Here is a 16,619-nt window from a genome sequence, read left to right on the forward strand (position 1 = left end):
TGTATTTGACACACATTACCGCCCGTGTGGCTGTTATTGGTGCTATTCAGACTGAAGATGGCACAGGCTTCAGTCCTGCGCCCTCATCTCTCCCGCAAAGCTATCCTAGCCACCCCTGCCCCCGCCAATCCTGTACCCATCCCCCACCCCATCCTCACGCCAACCCCCGCCCTCACTCCGGCGGGCACTAGGGGCAGTATTTTCCCTTTTGGCTCGGGGCCCTGACGTCAGGATCAAATTGTAGCTTCAACACCGCACCATATTGGCAGCAGTCACTTGATTTTGCCCGAATTAGCCAGTCAGTGGCCAGAGGCACGCTCGTGCTTGCCATTCAGCTGAGGGTGGGTGAGCTCTTGAAGCTGGAGGACCAGGAGGAGGAGAGGCCCTCTGCCTGGAAGGAGCTGCTGAGAGTGAGAGAGAGGGTGTCTCCTGATTGCCACTGAACTGAGTGTCTCGCTCGGCCATTGCAGAGGGCAGTTGTGAGTCAGCCACCTTGCTGTGGAGTCTGGAGTCACGTGTGGGCCAGACCGGGTAGGGATGGCAGATTTCCGCCCTTAGGGCACATTGATGAACCAGAAGGAGTTTTACAGCGATTGATGATAGTTATCCGGGTTATTGTCAACGAGACTCGCTTTATATTCTAGATTTATTAATTCGACTTAAGTGTTGCCAACTGCCGTGGTGGGATTTGAACTGATGTCCCCTAATCATCATCCTGGGCCTCTGGACAACTAGTCCAGTGACGTGACCACTATAGACCTAAGGTGTGTAGGTTAGGGGGATTAGCCATGGGAGAGGGTGGGGTAGTGGGCCTGGGTAAGGGACTCTCTGTCAGTGAGTCGGTGCAGACTCGATGGGCCGAATGGCCTCCTTCTGCACTGTAGCGATTCCATGACTCCATCTTGAGGCGGCTCATGTGGTAGAGCCTGGCAACAGCTGTTGGGCCATCATTACTGAGTGAGACACTCTGCGGCTGGGTAGGTGGAGGGGGGGGGGGGGCGGTGGAGGGGTTGATCTCAAAGTCTGCCTGGAGTCCTGGCCCTCCGCCAGTCCGTCAACAGCAGGAGGCCAGCTCCAGACAGCTGCCACGCTGCCAAAGCCACGGAAGGGGGACTGGAAAATTCCAATCGTTTTCTCATTCATGGCTTTAATTGATCTTTGAATTAGTTTTTATTAAGCTACGCGCTGCTTGTGGGTGGAAAGCTGTCCTCCCCAATCTCCCCGATCCAGCAATATGGCTCGCGGGGGAAGGATGGCGCCATCATGGCAGCCTGCCTAGTGGCATGAAATTACGTAGCCAGCCGCCTCTTCTCGCCCTCATTCCGGGTTGAAAATTCAATCCCAGTGTTTGAAATGTTCACAAGTCACAGGCTGTGCACGCTCCGAAAATAAACACTTTCAGCTCTCTCTTTTTGATTTATCTTAAATTCACATTTCTACACATTCTGTCCTTGGTGATGGGTGCGAGATCCAACCATGCAATTCGATGATAGATGCTTATACACGGCCAGCACTGTGATCTAAATACTGTCAGTTTAAAAGGTGACAGTGCCCCAGAATTTCACACCATGCTGAAATAGAATTGAGTTTTACTTCTTATAAATAGATCTGTGATTTGTTTTTAATGATTCTCAAGTTGACGGACACAGTTCAGGGCTCCCCTCCACTTCATTTCTGGGCTCCAGGGAGTCGTACAGTTTGTAAATCACAGCTGAAACTAAGGTTGGAATGACAGCTCACTTCTCTCTCTCTTTCTCTCTCTCCTCTCTCTCTCTACCTCTTTGTCTCTTTCTATCTGTCTCAATCTTGCCGGTTCTCTCTCTCCCTCTTTGTCTCTCTCTGTCTCACTCTCACTGTTCTTTCTCTCTCTTTCTTTCCCTCTCTCTGATGAGGTCATTCAGCCGTCATATCTACCAATATTTAACCAGTTGGCATGGTGACACAGTGGTTAGCACTGCTGCCTCACAGCGCCAAGGTCCCGGGTTTGAATCCCAGCTTGGGTCACTGTCTATGTGGAGTCTGCACATTCTCCCCGTGTCTGCGTGGGTTTCCTCCGAGTGCTCCGGTCTCCTCCCACAGTCCAAAGATGTTGGGTTAGGTGGATTGGCCATGCTAAATTGTCCCTTAGTGTCAGGGGGATTAGCTAGGGTAAATACATGGGGTTATGGGGATAAGGCCTGGGTAGGATCATGGTCGGTGCAGACTCGATGGGTTAAATGGTCTCCTTCTGCACTGTAGGATTCTATGAGTCAATACGGACCTCGCCTATGTTGATATTCATAAAATGCCTACGGTGCAGGAGGAGGCCATTCGGCCCATTGGGTCTGCACCAACTCTTCAACAGAGCATCTTACCCAGACCCACCCCTGCCCTATCCCCATAACCCCACACAATTTACCCCGCTAATCCCCCTAACCTGCGCATCTTGGGACACTAAGGGGCAATTTAGCATGGCCAATCCTCCTGACCTGCACATCTTTGAAGTGTGGGAGGAAACCGGAGCACCCGGAGGAAACCCACACAGACACGGGGAGAATGTGCAAACTCCACATATTGGCCAGCCCATGTGGATATTAAGCCAGTAGATGTATCAGTATTTGACCAGTTGATGTCAATACTCAGCCGATGTAAATACCAATATCTGATCAGCTTTGTGGGAAACGGATTGGGTATTTTCAGAGACTGTTTGCAAATTCTCATTTTTTTACCATTGAATTTTGGTGAAATTCTACCTTTACCTTTGACTTGTTCCATTTCTGATTTCTTCAGGAATTAACTGCTTCAGAAAATTGTGCAAAGATCATTGCTTAATTTACAATATGCTTTGAATGCAGCAATTGTTTCAAATTATAATTACACCCTCTCCTGCACTGACTCACTCAACTGGATTTCCCTTCCTCCTGCAATCACCCCCATCTTCCTACGCTATTGTTGATCCTAAATCCTGATTAAACTCAGCGTTCTGACTCCCAGTTTGGATGTCTCCTGCACCACGGACCTGGATCCTTTACCTCTGCTTCTCCATTTAAAAAAATTATCTCAAGCATAAAGGTGCACAAGTCAGGAGTGTGATGGAATACCGCCCCGCTTGCCTGGATGGGTGCAGCTCCAACAACACTCAAGAAGCTCGACACCATCCAGGACAAAGCAGCCCACTTGATTGCCACCACATCCACAAACATCCACTCCCTCCACCACCGACGCTCAGTAGCAGCAGTGTGTACTATCTACAAGATGCACTGCAGCAATTCACCAAAGATTCTTAGGCAGCACCTTTCAAACCCACGACCACTTGCATCTGGAAGGACAAGGGCAGCAGATAAATGGGAACAACCCCCACCTGCAAGTTCCTCTCCAAGCCACTCACCACCCTGACTTGGAAATATATCGCCGTTCCTTCGCAGTCGTTGGGTCAAAATCCTGGAATTCCCTCCCTGACGGCATCGTGGGTCAACCCACAGCACGTGGACTGCAGCGATTCAAGAAGGCAGCTCACCACCACCTTCTCAAGGGCAACTAGGGATGGGCAATAAATGCTGTAAGAAGTCTCGCCACAATTTGTAAATTGAGTTTGTGTCTTTATATGCCCTGTTTGTGAACAGAACTCCCACTCACCCGACGAAGGGGCAGCAAGCGCTCCGAAAGCTTGTGCTACTAAATAAATCTGTTGGACTTTAACCTGGTGTTGTGAGACTTCTTACTGTGTTTACCCCAGTCCAACGCCGGCATCTCCACATCATCAACAAATGCTGGCCAGCCAGCGGCGCCCATGCCTCACGATTGAATTAAAAAAAACTTCAACTGTGCGCACAGTAATTCTGGAATTTAGTTTGCAAGCAGTTATGTTTCGCTTTCCTAAGTAACATTTTGTGTTAAAGTATCTGAGTAAGTTGAGAAATGGCAGTAGTTTAAATGTAACAGGCTTGAGAGAAGTAGCTGCTATAAATTCCCAAATCTCTACCCCACTGGGGTTTGTGCAATAGGCCAGAATCGAATGAGCAGAGAGATGTTGACTGCTCGCTCTCAACTAACAGCTCCCCTGTGGCCAGCACCAACCTTATTATCTTTCCGCGGGTCGATAGGCCTGAACACTGTTGAACCTTCAGTCGCTGTGAGTAATCAGGGCACATTGCGCTACTGAGCAACAGGATTAGGAAGCAGCCCCTGTGAATAAACATCCAGCTGCCTGTGTGTCCAGCACGATGTCTAATGAGACACAAAGGTGAATGAATCTGTAAATCTCTCTCATCTCTCTCCTCACCAGATGACCGGTGTTGTGAAGGAGCATTGTCTGGAGATCGTTGATAAGTTTGAGCCGTGTCTGGAGAACCAGAAACAAGGGGTCCTCGGGATTGATGGTAAGTTTGTGCCTCCCCAGCCCACCCCCCCAATCCCTCCTCTTGACGACTCCTTGCTGTGGTTCCACAGGCTCCAGAGGCAGACTTACGCTAATGGGAGCCCTGCCTTTTGCCTCCTTGCCAGGCCCCCCCACCATGACGTGGTTTCTTTGCCCTCCTCAGCCTTGGCTTAGGATCACGTTGCCCCTGTTGCAGATGCTCCCCTTGACAACCTAAGCTCGCAGGTATGCTGAGGTTTACTGGCTGCTGCTGGCTACACCTGGCTTGGCCGCTACTTTTGCCCTCGCCTGTCCGGTTGCCCAGTCCTCCTCACTCTCGGCCCTGGCCTCTGGTTGAGTCACCCCACTGCTCCCCAAAGACCATGCCGGTGTCTGCCAAGCCCTCGAAACTCTGGACTGCTCACCTCTTGCTCAGGTGGCTGAGTCTTGAGCCTCGATGACTGCTTGTGCTCCTGGCTCACTGCCTGGCTGCTGCTGGCTTTATCTAGTCTGCCCTCTGTTCTTTCTTTGGCTGATTGGTTGCCCGTCCACCCTCCTCAGCTCTGACCTGGAGGCTGAGGGTCACCCCGCTGCTCCCCTGGACGGCCATTGGCCGGAATCTTACCACCCTGGCCGCCACGGGAATCAGAGCGGGCGAGGGGCAGAACATGGAAAGGCCCGTTGACCTTGGGCGGGATTTTTAGGTTTCGGGACGAGTGAGGCTGCAAAGTCCCACCCAGTGTCTCCTCCTCGGTCCTCGCTGAAAGCCTCACAGGCTCACACCCAGATGTAAGGTTGGTGACTCCATGTTGCCTCAGGCTGCCAGGCCCGAATGTCGAAACCAGACTATTGCTTTACTAATGGAAAGTTCAGAAACTTAAGACAAGACAATCAGGAGATCCCTTCAAACTGCTCTTAAGAAACCACCACCTCAATATCTGGAACAGTGTTTTCCCGCTCGAGGGGGACTCCACCAATCGGAGCCTGATGTTGTTTTGCATTGACAGCTGATAGGCTCAATGAATTCAAATGAGCCTATCAGCAAATTCAGAGCTCTGATTGGTGCTCTCACAGCCACCTCTCAGTATGGGGCTCCTCCATTGGTTGGTGCCCCATGCTGCAGCGCTGAATGTTTCATTGTGAGTTTGTCTCTGACAGGCACGGCCCATCCTCTGGGACCTTGCCCAGGCAGCCGGTCCTCAGGTTTCTGCCTCGACAGTGGACGTTTGCAGACTATTAATCTCATGAGCGAGCCTTTACCCTGGCCCTTTATCAACAGTTCACATATATGCATGTGCGCACAAAAACATAGACACACGAAAACATACATACACGAAAACATACACGCACAAAAACATACATACACAAAAACATACACGCACAAAAACATACATACATGAAAACATACACGCACAAAAACATACATACACAAAAACATACACGCACAAAAACATACACACACGAAAACATACATACACACACACACAAAATACACACATGAAAACATGCGCACACAAATGCACAAATACACACATGAAAACATACACAGATACACACAGGAAAACATACATATACACGCACACACAAAAACACACACAAGTGTAAACACATACAAAAATACACACATGTGCACACACACATGCACATACATACTCACTAACATTCATGTACTCATACACAAGCATACACGTGTGTTCACGTGAATTCACAGACCCACAAACACATCCTCACATCCCTTTTCCAACAGGAGTCAGAGGATACCGATCATGTCTAATTTTTCTGAAATAAAATGAACTTTCTCTGTTAACGCTGATATACAACATTAATTTTATCATTGTCCCCGTTAGGAGGTGTAACCTGGGGCTATTGCAGTGAGGTCATTGCCTGGAGATCTTATTCCTTGTAAAAAAAAAAAATCAGCCCCTGGATATCTGATGACAGGAACAGTAGATCCTCCAATACCCCGGCTTCTTTTATCTTCCATCCCATTTACCAGGCTGCTTATTGATAATTCTACATAGAAAGAGGAGGAGGCCATTCAGCCCCTTGAGCCTGTTCCACCATTCAATTAGATCATGGTTGCTCTATATCGCAGCCTGATCCAACTGCCTGAATTCTGTACCCCAAAATATGTCTCTCGAACAAAAAAACTTCATCGTTTTCAGATTTTAAATAGTCTATTGCGTTAGCATCGGCTGTCTTTGTGGGAGAGAGTTTGACACTTCTATCACTCTGTGTATGGGTGAAGAATTTCCTCACCTCCCCCCCGAGCTCTGATTTTGGTCGTGCCCGCCTTTTTAAAATTCATTCTTGGGATGCGGGCGTCGCTGGCTGGGCCAGCATTTGTTGCCCATCCATAGTTGCCCTTGACGGGCAGTTGAGAGTCAACCACATTGCTGTGGCTCTGGAGTCACATGTAGGCCAGACCGGGTAAGGACGGCAGATTTCCTTCCCTAAAGGACATTAGTGAACCAGATGGATTTTTCCGATAATCGGCAATGGTTTCATGGTCATCGGTAGATTCTTAATTCCAGATATTTTTAAATTGAATTCAAATTCTACCATCTGCTGTGGCGGGATTCGAACCCAGGTCCCCAGCACATGAGCTGAGTTTCTGGATTATTAGTCGAGTGATAATACCACTAGGCCATCACCTCCCCGAGACTCTTCCACAAGTGGTGGATTTGAAAATGTTTCTTTTCAATCCCACAGGTTTCACAAACTACATGCGGAGTCCAGCAGGTGACATCTTTAACCCTGAACATTACAAAATCAACCAGGACATGACACAACCCATGTCTGACTATTACATTGCTTCCTCCCACAACACTTACCTGATGGGGGACCAGCTGATGTCCCAGTCCCGAGTGGACATGTACGCATGGGTGCTACAAACTGGCTGTCGCTGTGTTGAAGGTAAGACCGAGGATGCTCACTTTCCCTTTCTGGGTCTGTTTTATACATTTCTCTCAGGAATGCGCCTCACTTAGCGGCGGGTACGAATATCACTCCGAATCTCCATCACCTAAAACATCCACATTTTTGAAAAATGTGTCAATGGTGGCACTTGCCTCCGAGTCAGAAGGTTGTTGTTTCGAGTCCCGCTCCAAAGACTTGAGTGCATCACCTCGGGGCTGCCACTCCAGTGAAGTGCCGAGGGAGTGCGACACTGTCCGAGGTGCTGACTCTCACATCAGACATTAAACTGCAGCTGCATTTGTCCGCTCGGATGAATGTGAAAGATCTTGAAGAAGAGCAGGGGGTTTCTCCCCTGTGGGCGGCACGGTGGCACAGTGGTTAGCACTGCTGCCTCCCAGTGCCAGGGACCCGGGTTTGATTCCCGGCTTGGGTCACTGTCTGTGCAGAGTCTGCACGTGTCTGCGTGGGTTTCCTCCGGGTGCTCCGGTTTCTTCCCACAGTCCGGAAGACGTGCTGGTTAGGTGCATTGGCCATGCTAAATTCTCCCTCAGTGTTCCCGAACAGGAGTGTGGCAACTCGAGGATTTTCACAGTAACCTAATTGCGATGTTAATATCAGCCGACTTGTGACACTAATAAATCAACTTAAATTGTGTCCTGACCAAACCGGCCTCCCGTCCATTGACTCTGTCTACACTTCCCGCTGCCTCGGCAAAGCAGCCGGCATAATTAAGGACCCCACGCACCCCGGAGATTCTCTCTTCCACCTTCTTCCTTCGGGAAAAAGATACAAAAGTCTGAGGTCACGGACCAACCGACTCAAGAACAGCTTCTTCCCTGCTGCTGTCAGACTTTTGAATGGACCTACCTTACATTAAGTTGGTCTTTCTCTACACCTTAGCTATGACTGTAACACTACATTCTGCACTCTCTCATTTCCTTCTCTATGAACAGTATGTTTTGTCTGTATAGCGCGCAAGAAACAATACTTTTTACTGTATGTTAACACATGTGACAATAATAAATCAAATCAAATCAAATATTCATCCCTCAACCAACATCAGTGCAAACAGACTATCTGGCCATTAAGACATTGCTGTTTTTTTGGAGGTTGCTTTGTGCAAATTGGTTGTCATATTTGCTACATTACAACAGGGACTGTGCGGCAAAAATGTATTTTATTGGCTTTAAAGCACTCTGGGGCATCCCGAAGCCATGAAAGGTGCAATATAAATGTTTTTTTTGTATTGTCCAAAAAGGGATAATCATTAATCTCAGCTCGTTTTATGTTTAATGTGTTTGGGGTGGGTGAGGGGGTAGCACAGTGGTTAGCACTACTGCTTCACAGCACCAGGGGACTGGGTTCGATTCCCAGCTTGGGTCACTGTCTGTGCAGAGTCTGCACATTCTCCCCGTGTCTGCGTGGGTTTCCTCCGGGTGCTCCGATTTCCTCCGAGAGTCCAAAAGACGTGCGGGTTAGGTTGATTGGCCGTGCTAAGTTGCCCCTTAGTGTCAGGGGGATTAGCAGAGTAAATATGTGGGGTTACGGGGATAGGGGCCTGGGTGGGATTGTGGTCGGTGCAGACTCAAAGGGCCGAATGGCCTTCTTCTGCACTGTAGCGATTTGGGCAGAAGCAGATGATGCAAGATGAGATTAAAAGAAGATTTTCTCTCTCTCTGCCAACTGATAATTCAGGCAGTGAAAGAAAGTCTACAAAGCAAATGCAGAGTAAAAGACAGTACTATCAGAGCATCGGCCTGTTATCTAATGACACCTGATTCATAGTCAGTGAAAATTCAGTCATCACAATGTTCCACAGCTTCTCAAAGAACTTATTACAATCGACATTAATATCTCCATTATAACTGTCAGCTCAGAATGGCTGCAATTTTATAAAATTACAACTGTCACAAAAATAAATTGGTAACCGCTTTCTTTACAAAAACCGCTGAACAAACGCAAAGTCTTCTTCCCAAGTGAGTTTCTGAACAGAGGTTTACAAAAGCAAAACACAATTAAAGCATAGAATACGTATTGGTTTTTAAGTGGCCCTTTACAGTACCAGTCCAAAGATGTGCGGGTTAGGTTGATTGACGATGCTAAATTGACCCTAGTGTCAGGGGATTAGCAGGATAGATGTGTGGGGTTATGGGATTAGGGCCTGGGGGTGGGATTGTGGTCGGTGCAGACTCGATGGGCCGAATGGTCTCTTTCTACACTGGAGGGATTCTATGAAAATTCTAGGATTCTATGGGCACACCTGCAAACTGCTTACCTTTAGCACCGTAAGAACATAAGAACATAAGAAATAGGAGCAGGAGTAGGCCATCTAGCCCCTCGAGCCTGCCCCGCCATTCAATAAGATCATGGCTGATCTGACGTGGATCAGTACCACTTACCCGCCTGATCCCCATAACCCTTAATTCCCTTACCGATCAGGAATCCATCCATCCGCGCTTTAAACATATTCAGCGAGGTAGCCTCCACCACCTCAGTGGGCAGAGAATTCCAGAGATTCACCACCCTCTGGGAGAAGAAGTTCCTCCTCAACTCTGTCTTAAACCGACCCCCCTTTATTTTGAGGCTGTGTCCTCTAGTTTTAACTTCCTTACTAAGTGGAAAGAATCTCTCCGCCTCCACCCTATCCAGCCCCCGCATTATCTTATAAGTCTCCATAAGATCCCCCCTCATCCTTCTAAACTCCAACGAGTACAAACCCAATCTCCTCAGCCTCTCCTCATAATCCAAACCCCTCATCTCCGGTATCAACCTGGTGAACCTTCTCTGCACTCCCTCCAATGCCAATATATCCTTCCTCATATAAGGGGACCAATACTGCACACAGTATTCCAGCTGCGGCCTCACCAATGCCCTGTACAGGTGCATCAAGACATCCCTGCTTTTATATTCTATCCCCCTCGCAATATAGGCCAACATCCCATTTGCCTTCTTGATCACCTGTTGTACCTGCAGACTGGGCTTTTGCGTCTCATGCACAAGGACCCCCAGGTCCCTTTGCACGGTAGCATGTTTTAATTTGTTTCCATTGAGATAGTAATCCCATTTGTTATTATTTCCTCCAAAGTGTATAACCTCGCATTTCTCAACGTTATACTCCATTTGCCATATCCTCGCCCACTCACTCAGCCTGTCCAAATCTCTCTGCAGATCTTCTCCGTCCTCCACACGATTCACTTTTCCACTTATCTTTGTGTCGTCTGCAAACTTCGTTACCCTACACTCCGTCCCCTCCTCCAGATCATCTATATAAATGGTAAACAGTTGCGGCCCGAGTACCGATCCCTGCGGCACGCCACTAGTTACCTTCCTCCAACCGGAAAAACACCCATTTATTCCGACTCTTTGCTTCCTGTCGGATAGCCAGTCCCCAATCCACTTTAACACACTACCCCCAACTCCGTGTGCCCTAATCTTCTTCAGCAGCCTTTTATGGGGCACCTTATCAAATGCCTTTTGGAAATCCAAAAACACCGCATCCACCGGTTCTCCTCCATCAACCGCCCTAGTCACATCTTCATAAAAATCCAACATGTTCGTCAAGCACGACTTTCCCCTCATGAATCCATGCTGCGTCTGATTGATCGAACCATTTCTATCCAGATGCCCTGCTATCTCCTCTTTAATAATGGATTCCAGCATTTTCCCTACTACAGACGTTAAGCTGACCGGCCTATAGTTATCCGCCTTTTGTCTCCTTCCTTTTTTAAACAGCGGCGTAACATTAGCCGTTTTCCAATCAACCGGCACTACCCCAGAATGCAACGAGTTTTGATAAATAATCACTAACGCATCCACTATTACCTCTGACATTTCTTTCAATACCCTGGGATGCATTCCATCCGGACCCGGGGACTTGTCCACCTTCAGTCCCATTAGTCTACCCAGCACTGCCTCTCTGGTAACATTAATCGTATTAAGTATTTCTCCTGCTGCCAACCCTCTATCGTTAATATTTGGCATACTATTTGTGTCCTCCACCGTGAAGACCGACACAAAAAACTTATTTAAAGACTCAGCCATATCCTCATTTCCCACTATTAACTCCCCCCTCTCGTCCTCCAAGGGTCCAACATTCACTCTAGCCACTCTATTCCTTTTTATATATTTATAAAAACTTTTACTATCATTTTTTATATTAATTGCTAGCCTAGCTTCATAGTCTATCCTTCCTTTCTTTATCGCTTTCTTAGTCTCTCTTTGTTGTTTCTTAAATTTTTCCCAATCACTTGTTTCTCCACTATTTTTGGCCACTCTGTACGCAGCTGTTTTTATTTTAATACTCTCCTTTATTTCCTTCGTTATCCACGGCTGGTTCTCCCTTTTCTTACAATCCTTGTTTTTTGCTGGAATATATTTTTGCTGAGAACTGAAAAGGATCTCCTTAAAAATCCTCCACTGTTCCTCAGCTATCCTACCTGCCAGCCTGCTCTCCCAGTCTACCTTAGCCAATTCATCCCTCATCCTATCATATTTCCCTCTGTTCAAACAGAGGACACTGGTTTGAGACCAAACTTTCTCCTCTTCCATCTGAATCAGAAATTCGACCATATTGTGGTCACTAGACCCAAGAGGGTCCTTCACAATAAGATCCTTAATTCTACCTACCTCGTTACACAATACCAGATCCAAAATAGCTCGTTCCCTCGTCGGTTCCGTAACATGCTGTTCAAGGAAACTATCCCGACAGCATTCTAAGAACTCTTCCTCCATTCCACCCTTACCGACTTGAGTCTGCCAGTCTACATTGTGTATCAGGTGGTACTGAACTGGTGGGAACTGTGTTATATTTTGGGCTTCTTTTGCAGGATTTTCCAGGAAAAAGGATTCCGAGAATAACTTTTTTGCATGTTGTTGGCGAGATTTTCCATTGGTACTCTAGGTGCTGGGGGACCTCCAAGATGGCCAAGATGGAAACAAAAGAGAAAATGCTGGAAAATCTCAGCAGGTCTGGCAGCATCTGTAAGGAGAGAAAAGAGCTGACAAAGGGTCACCTGAACTTGAAACGTCAGGTCTTTTCTTTCCTGACAGATACTGCCAGACCTGCTTGAGATTTTCCAGCATTTTCTCTTTTGGTTTCAGATTCCAGCAGCCAGTATAAAAATCCAGCAGGAATAATACTGGAAGGCTGGGCAGGGGAAGGGTATAATTGAGCAAGGTGTCATAGACAAAAGGACAAAGGGAATGTGAATGGTGGTGATAAAGGCTGAGAATGGTGCTATTAGTGTCCATTAAGAGATCAGAATGTGTAAATGACCAAACAAGCTATGGAGTGTCCAAGGACAACCTGAGGCCTGTGGCAGATACCCCGAGTGAGGGGGCTGGAGGGGGGCAGCGAAACACGATGCAAAGCAACACGCCTCACAGGAATCAACAGGAGAAAGGGATTGGCAACTGGGAATTTACCATGGGCCCCCCAGATCTGGAAGATAAGAGATGAGACCAATCAGAACAACACCAATGGCGGCCACTGTAACCAATGGCCAATATTTCTGCCTTTCATGAGTGCTGACATTGTCTTGCAGTTGACTGTTGGGACGGACCCGATGGAGAACCCATTGTTCACCATGGATACACACTCACCTCCAAAATCCTCTTCCGAGATGTGATTGAAACTATCAACAAGTACGCCTTTGCAAAGTCCGAGTGAGTACCGGGATTCTGATCCATTTTCATGGCAGCAAGCGAATGAAAAGAGGCAGCAAGCTCACTTATAACACAGATGGCAAGCAATATTTCTGCCTCACAAAGGCATGTGACCCATCAACACTCCCAACGCAGCAACTCAACACTGTCCCATCAACACTCCCAACGCAGCAACTCAACACTGTCCCATCTACACTCCCAACGCAGCAACTCAACACTGTCCCATCTACACTCCCAACACAGCAACTCAACACTGTCCCATCTACACTCCCAACACAGCAACTCAACACTGTCCCATCTACACTCCCAACGCAGCAACTCAACACTGTCCCATCTACACTCCCAACGCAGCAACTCAACACTGTCCCATCTACACTCCCAACGCAGCAACTCAACACTGTCCCATCTACACTCCCAACACAGCAACTCAACACTGTCCCATCAACACTCCCAACACAGCAACTCAACACTGTCCCATCTACACTCCCAACGCAGCAAATCAACACTGTCCCATCTACACTCCCAACGCAGCAACTCAACACTGTCCCATCTACACTCCCAACGCAGCAACTCAACACTGTCCCATCTACACTCCCAACGCAGCAACTCAACACTGTCCCATCTACACTCCCAACGCAGCAACTCAACACTGTCCCATCTACACTCCCAACGCAGCAACTCAACACTGTCCCATCTACACTCCCAACGCAGCAACTCAACACTGTCCCATCTACACTCCCAACGCAGCAACTCAACACTGTCCCATCTACACTCCCAACACAGCAACTCAACACTGTCCCATCTACACTCCCAACGCAGCAACTCAACACTGTCCCATCTACACTCCCAACACAGCAACTCAACACTGTCCCATCTACACTCCCAACGCAGCAACTCAACACTGTCCCATCTACACTCCCAACGCAGCAACTCAACACTGTCCCATCTACACTCCCAACGCAGCAACTCAACACTGTCCCATCTACACTCCCAACACAGCAACTCAACACTGTCCCATCAACACTCCCAACACAGCAACTCAACACTGTCCCATCAACACTCCCAACGCAGCAACTCAACACTGTCCCATCAACACTCCCAACACAGCAACTCAACACTGTCCCATCAACACTCCCAACGCAGCAACTCAACACTGTCCCATCTACACTCCCAACACAGCAACTCAACACTGTCCCATCTACACTCCCAACACAGCAACTCAACACTGTCCCATCAACACTCCCAACACAGCAACTCAACACTGTCCCATCTACACTCCCAACGCAGCAACTCAACACTGTCCCATCTACACTCCCAACGCAGCAACTCAACACTGTCCCATCAACACTCCCAACACAGCAACTCAACACTGTCCCATCTACACTCCCAACACAGCAACTCAACACTGTCCCATCTACACTCCCAACACAGCAACTCAACACTGTCCCATCTACACTCCCAACACAGCAACTCAACACTGTCCCATCTACACTCCCAACACAGCAACTCAACACTGTCCCATCAACACTCCCAACACAGCAGCTCAACACTGTCCCATCAACACTCCCAACACAGCAACTCAACACTGTCCCATCTACACTCCCAACACAGCAACTGGATGGGGAGGAAATAGAGTGAATTTCCCTCTACACTCCCAGGACCGTTTCAGCACGGAGTTAGATAACAGAGTAATGCTCCCTCTATTTATTAGTCACAAGTAGGCTTACATTAACACTGCAATGAAGTTACACTGTCCCCATGAAACACTCCCAAGTCAGGTACAATGCCCATGTAGATGCAGAGTAAAACTTCCTCTACATTGTCCCCATCAAACACTCCCATGACAGATACAGCACGGGGTTAGATACAGAGTAAAGCTCCCACTACACTGTCCCCATCAAACACTCCCAGGACAAGTACAGCATGTGTTAGATTAATGAGTAAAGCTCCCACTACACTGTCCCCATCAAACACTCCCAAAGCAGATCTAGCATTGGGTCAGATACCGAGTAAAGCTCCCTCTAGAGTTAAAGTTTATTTATTAGTCACATGTAGGCTTGCATTAACACTGCAATGAAGTTACACTGGCTCCATCAAACTCTCCCAAGACAGGCACAGCACAGAGTAAAGCTCCCTCTATACGGTCCCCATTAAACTTTCCCAGACATGTACAGTATGGGGTTAGATGCAGTGTAAATCTCCCTCTACACTGTAGCTTCAACACTCCCAAAATAGATACAGCATGGGGTTACATACAGAGTAAAGCTCCCTCCACACTGTCCCCATCAAACACACCCAGGACAAGTACAGCATGGGGTTAGATACAGAGTAAAGCTCCCTCGACACTGTCCCCCATCAAACACTCCCAGGACAGGTACAGCACGGGGTTAGATACAGAGTAAAGCTCCCTCTACACTGTCCCCATCAAACACTCCCAGGACAGGTACAGCACGGGGTTAGATACAGAGTAAAGCTCCCTCTACACTGTCCCCCATCAAACACTCCCAGGACAGGTACAGCACAGGGTTAGACACAGAGTTAAGCTCCCTCTACACTGTCCCCATCAAACACTCCCAGGACAGGTACAGCACAGGGTTAGACACAGAGTCAAGCTCCCTCTACACTGTCCCCATCAAACACTCCCAGGACAGGTACAGCATGGGGTTAGATACAGAGTAAAGCTCCCTCTACACTGTCCCCAATCAAACACTCCCAGGACAGGTACAGCACGGGGTTAGATACAGAGTCAAGCTCCCTCTACACTGTCCCCAATCAAACACTCCCAGGACAGGTACAGCACGGGGTTAGATACAGAGTCAAGCTCCCTCTACACTGCCTCAGCAATGGTGCTCAGCCCCATGCTTAGAAGAGGAGCCCCAACAGTGTCAATGTGATATCAGATATATCTGAGTGACACTGGCCGGGATTTGCAATCCTGGTGCAGTGGAAGCGAATCGCCAGCCAAACATCCATTGACATCAGCGGGACTGGAAGATCCGGCCAGTGGACGGGGCAGGAAAATCCCAGCCATGTTTGAACAGTTTGTGTTGAATGTGTGTTTTGAATCTGAATTGCAGATATCCAGTCATCCTGTCCATTGAAAACCACTGCAGTGTACCCCAGCAGAAGAAGATGGCTCAGTGCCTGTGTGAGATCCTCGGCGATAAACTTGATGTGTCTTCAGTGCATGTTGATGACATTGTTCAACTTCCTTCACCGGACAGCCTGAAGGGCAAGATCCTCGTCAAGGTGAGACGGCAATCAAATTCATTAATATTTAGCGAGACTGGATGGCGCCATGTTTCTCTCCGAGACTGATTTTATCTGAATCCAATCTGAGAAAAAGAAAACTGTCAATTTAATTATTTTCAGATGTTGCTGTGGTAACGTGCCCCTCCCTCTTCCGCAGTGGTTAGCGCTGCTGCCTCACAGCACCAGGGACCCGGCTTCGATTCCCGGCTTGGGTCGCTGTCTGTGTGGAGTCTGCACCTTCTCCCCATGTCTGCATGGGCTCCCTCCGGGTGCTCCAGTTTCCTCCCAGAATCCGAAAGATCAAACACTATCCAGATCACCAAGCAGTCGGAGTTGCTCTGGCAACTTGTAATCTGGATCTATGGATGATGACGGCGGAGGTTCCAAGTTTCTTTCCATCCCGTGGCTGAGCAGGAATCTCTCCCGCTCTTCCCGCCAGCCAGTGGTG

The 16,619-nt window shown here is 48.2% G+C and overlaps 1 protein-coding gene across 1 annotated transcript in view; it reads left to right on the plus strand.

Annotated features, from left to right (window-relative positions):
• The window catches only part of LOC144488285 (1-phosphatidylinositol 4,5-bisphosphate phosphodiesterase eta-2-like), a gene marked incomplete at its 3' end in the record, with an annotated part of 86,807 nt that extends 70,631 nt beyond the window's left edge, over positions 1-16,176 (plus strand). Inside the window, exons 6-9 of the mRNA XM_078206329.1 lie at positions 4,265-4,358; positions 7,049-7,252; positions 12,799-12,919; positions 15,997-16,176. Coding sequence (XP_078062455.1) covers positions 4,265-4,358; positions 7,049-7,252; positions 12,799-12,919; positions 15,997-16,176 — 599 coding nt within the window. The remainder of the gene's footprint in view (positions 1-4,264; positions 4,359-7,048; positions 7,253-12,798; positions 12,920-15,996) is intronic.
• Between the last annotated feature and the right edge of the window lie 443 nt (positions 16,177-16,619).

Source organism: Mustelus asterias, unplaced genomic scaffold (genome assembly GCF_964213995.1).
Source record: "Mustelus asterias unplaced genomic scaffold, sMusAst1.hap1.1 HAP1_SCAFFOLD_1437, whole genome shotgun sequence".
NCBI lineage: Eukaryota > Metazoa > Chordata > Chondrichthyes > Carcharhiniformes > Triakidae > Mustelus > Mustelus asterias.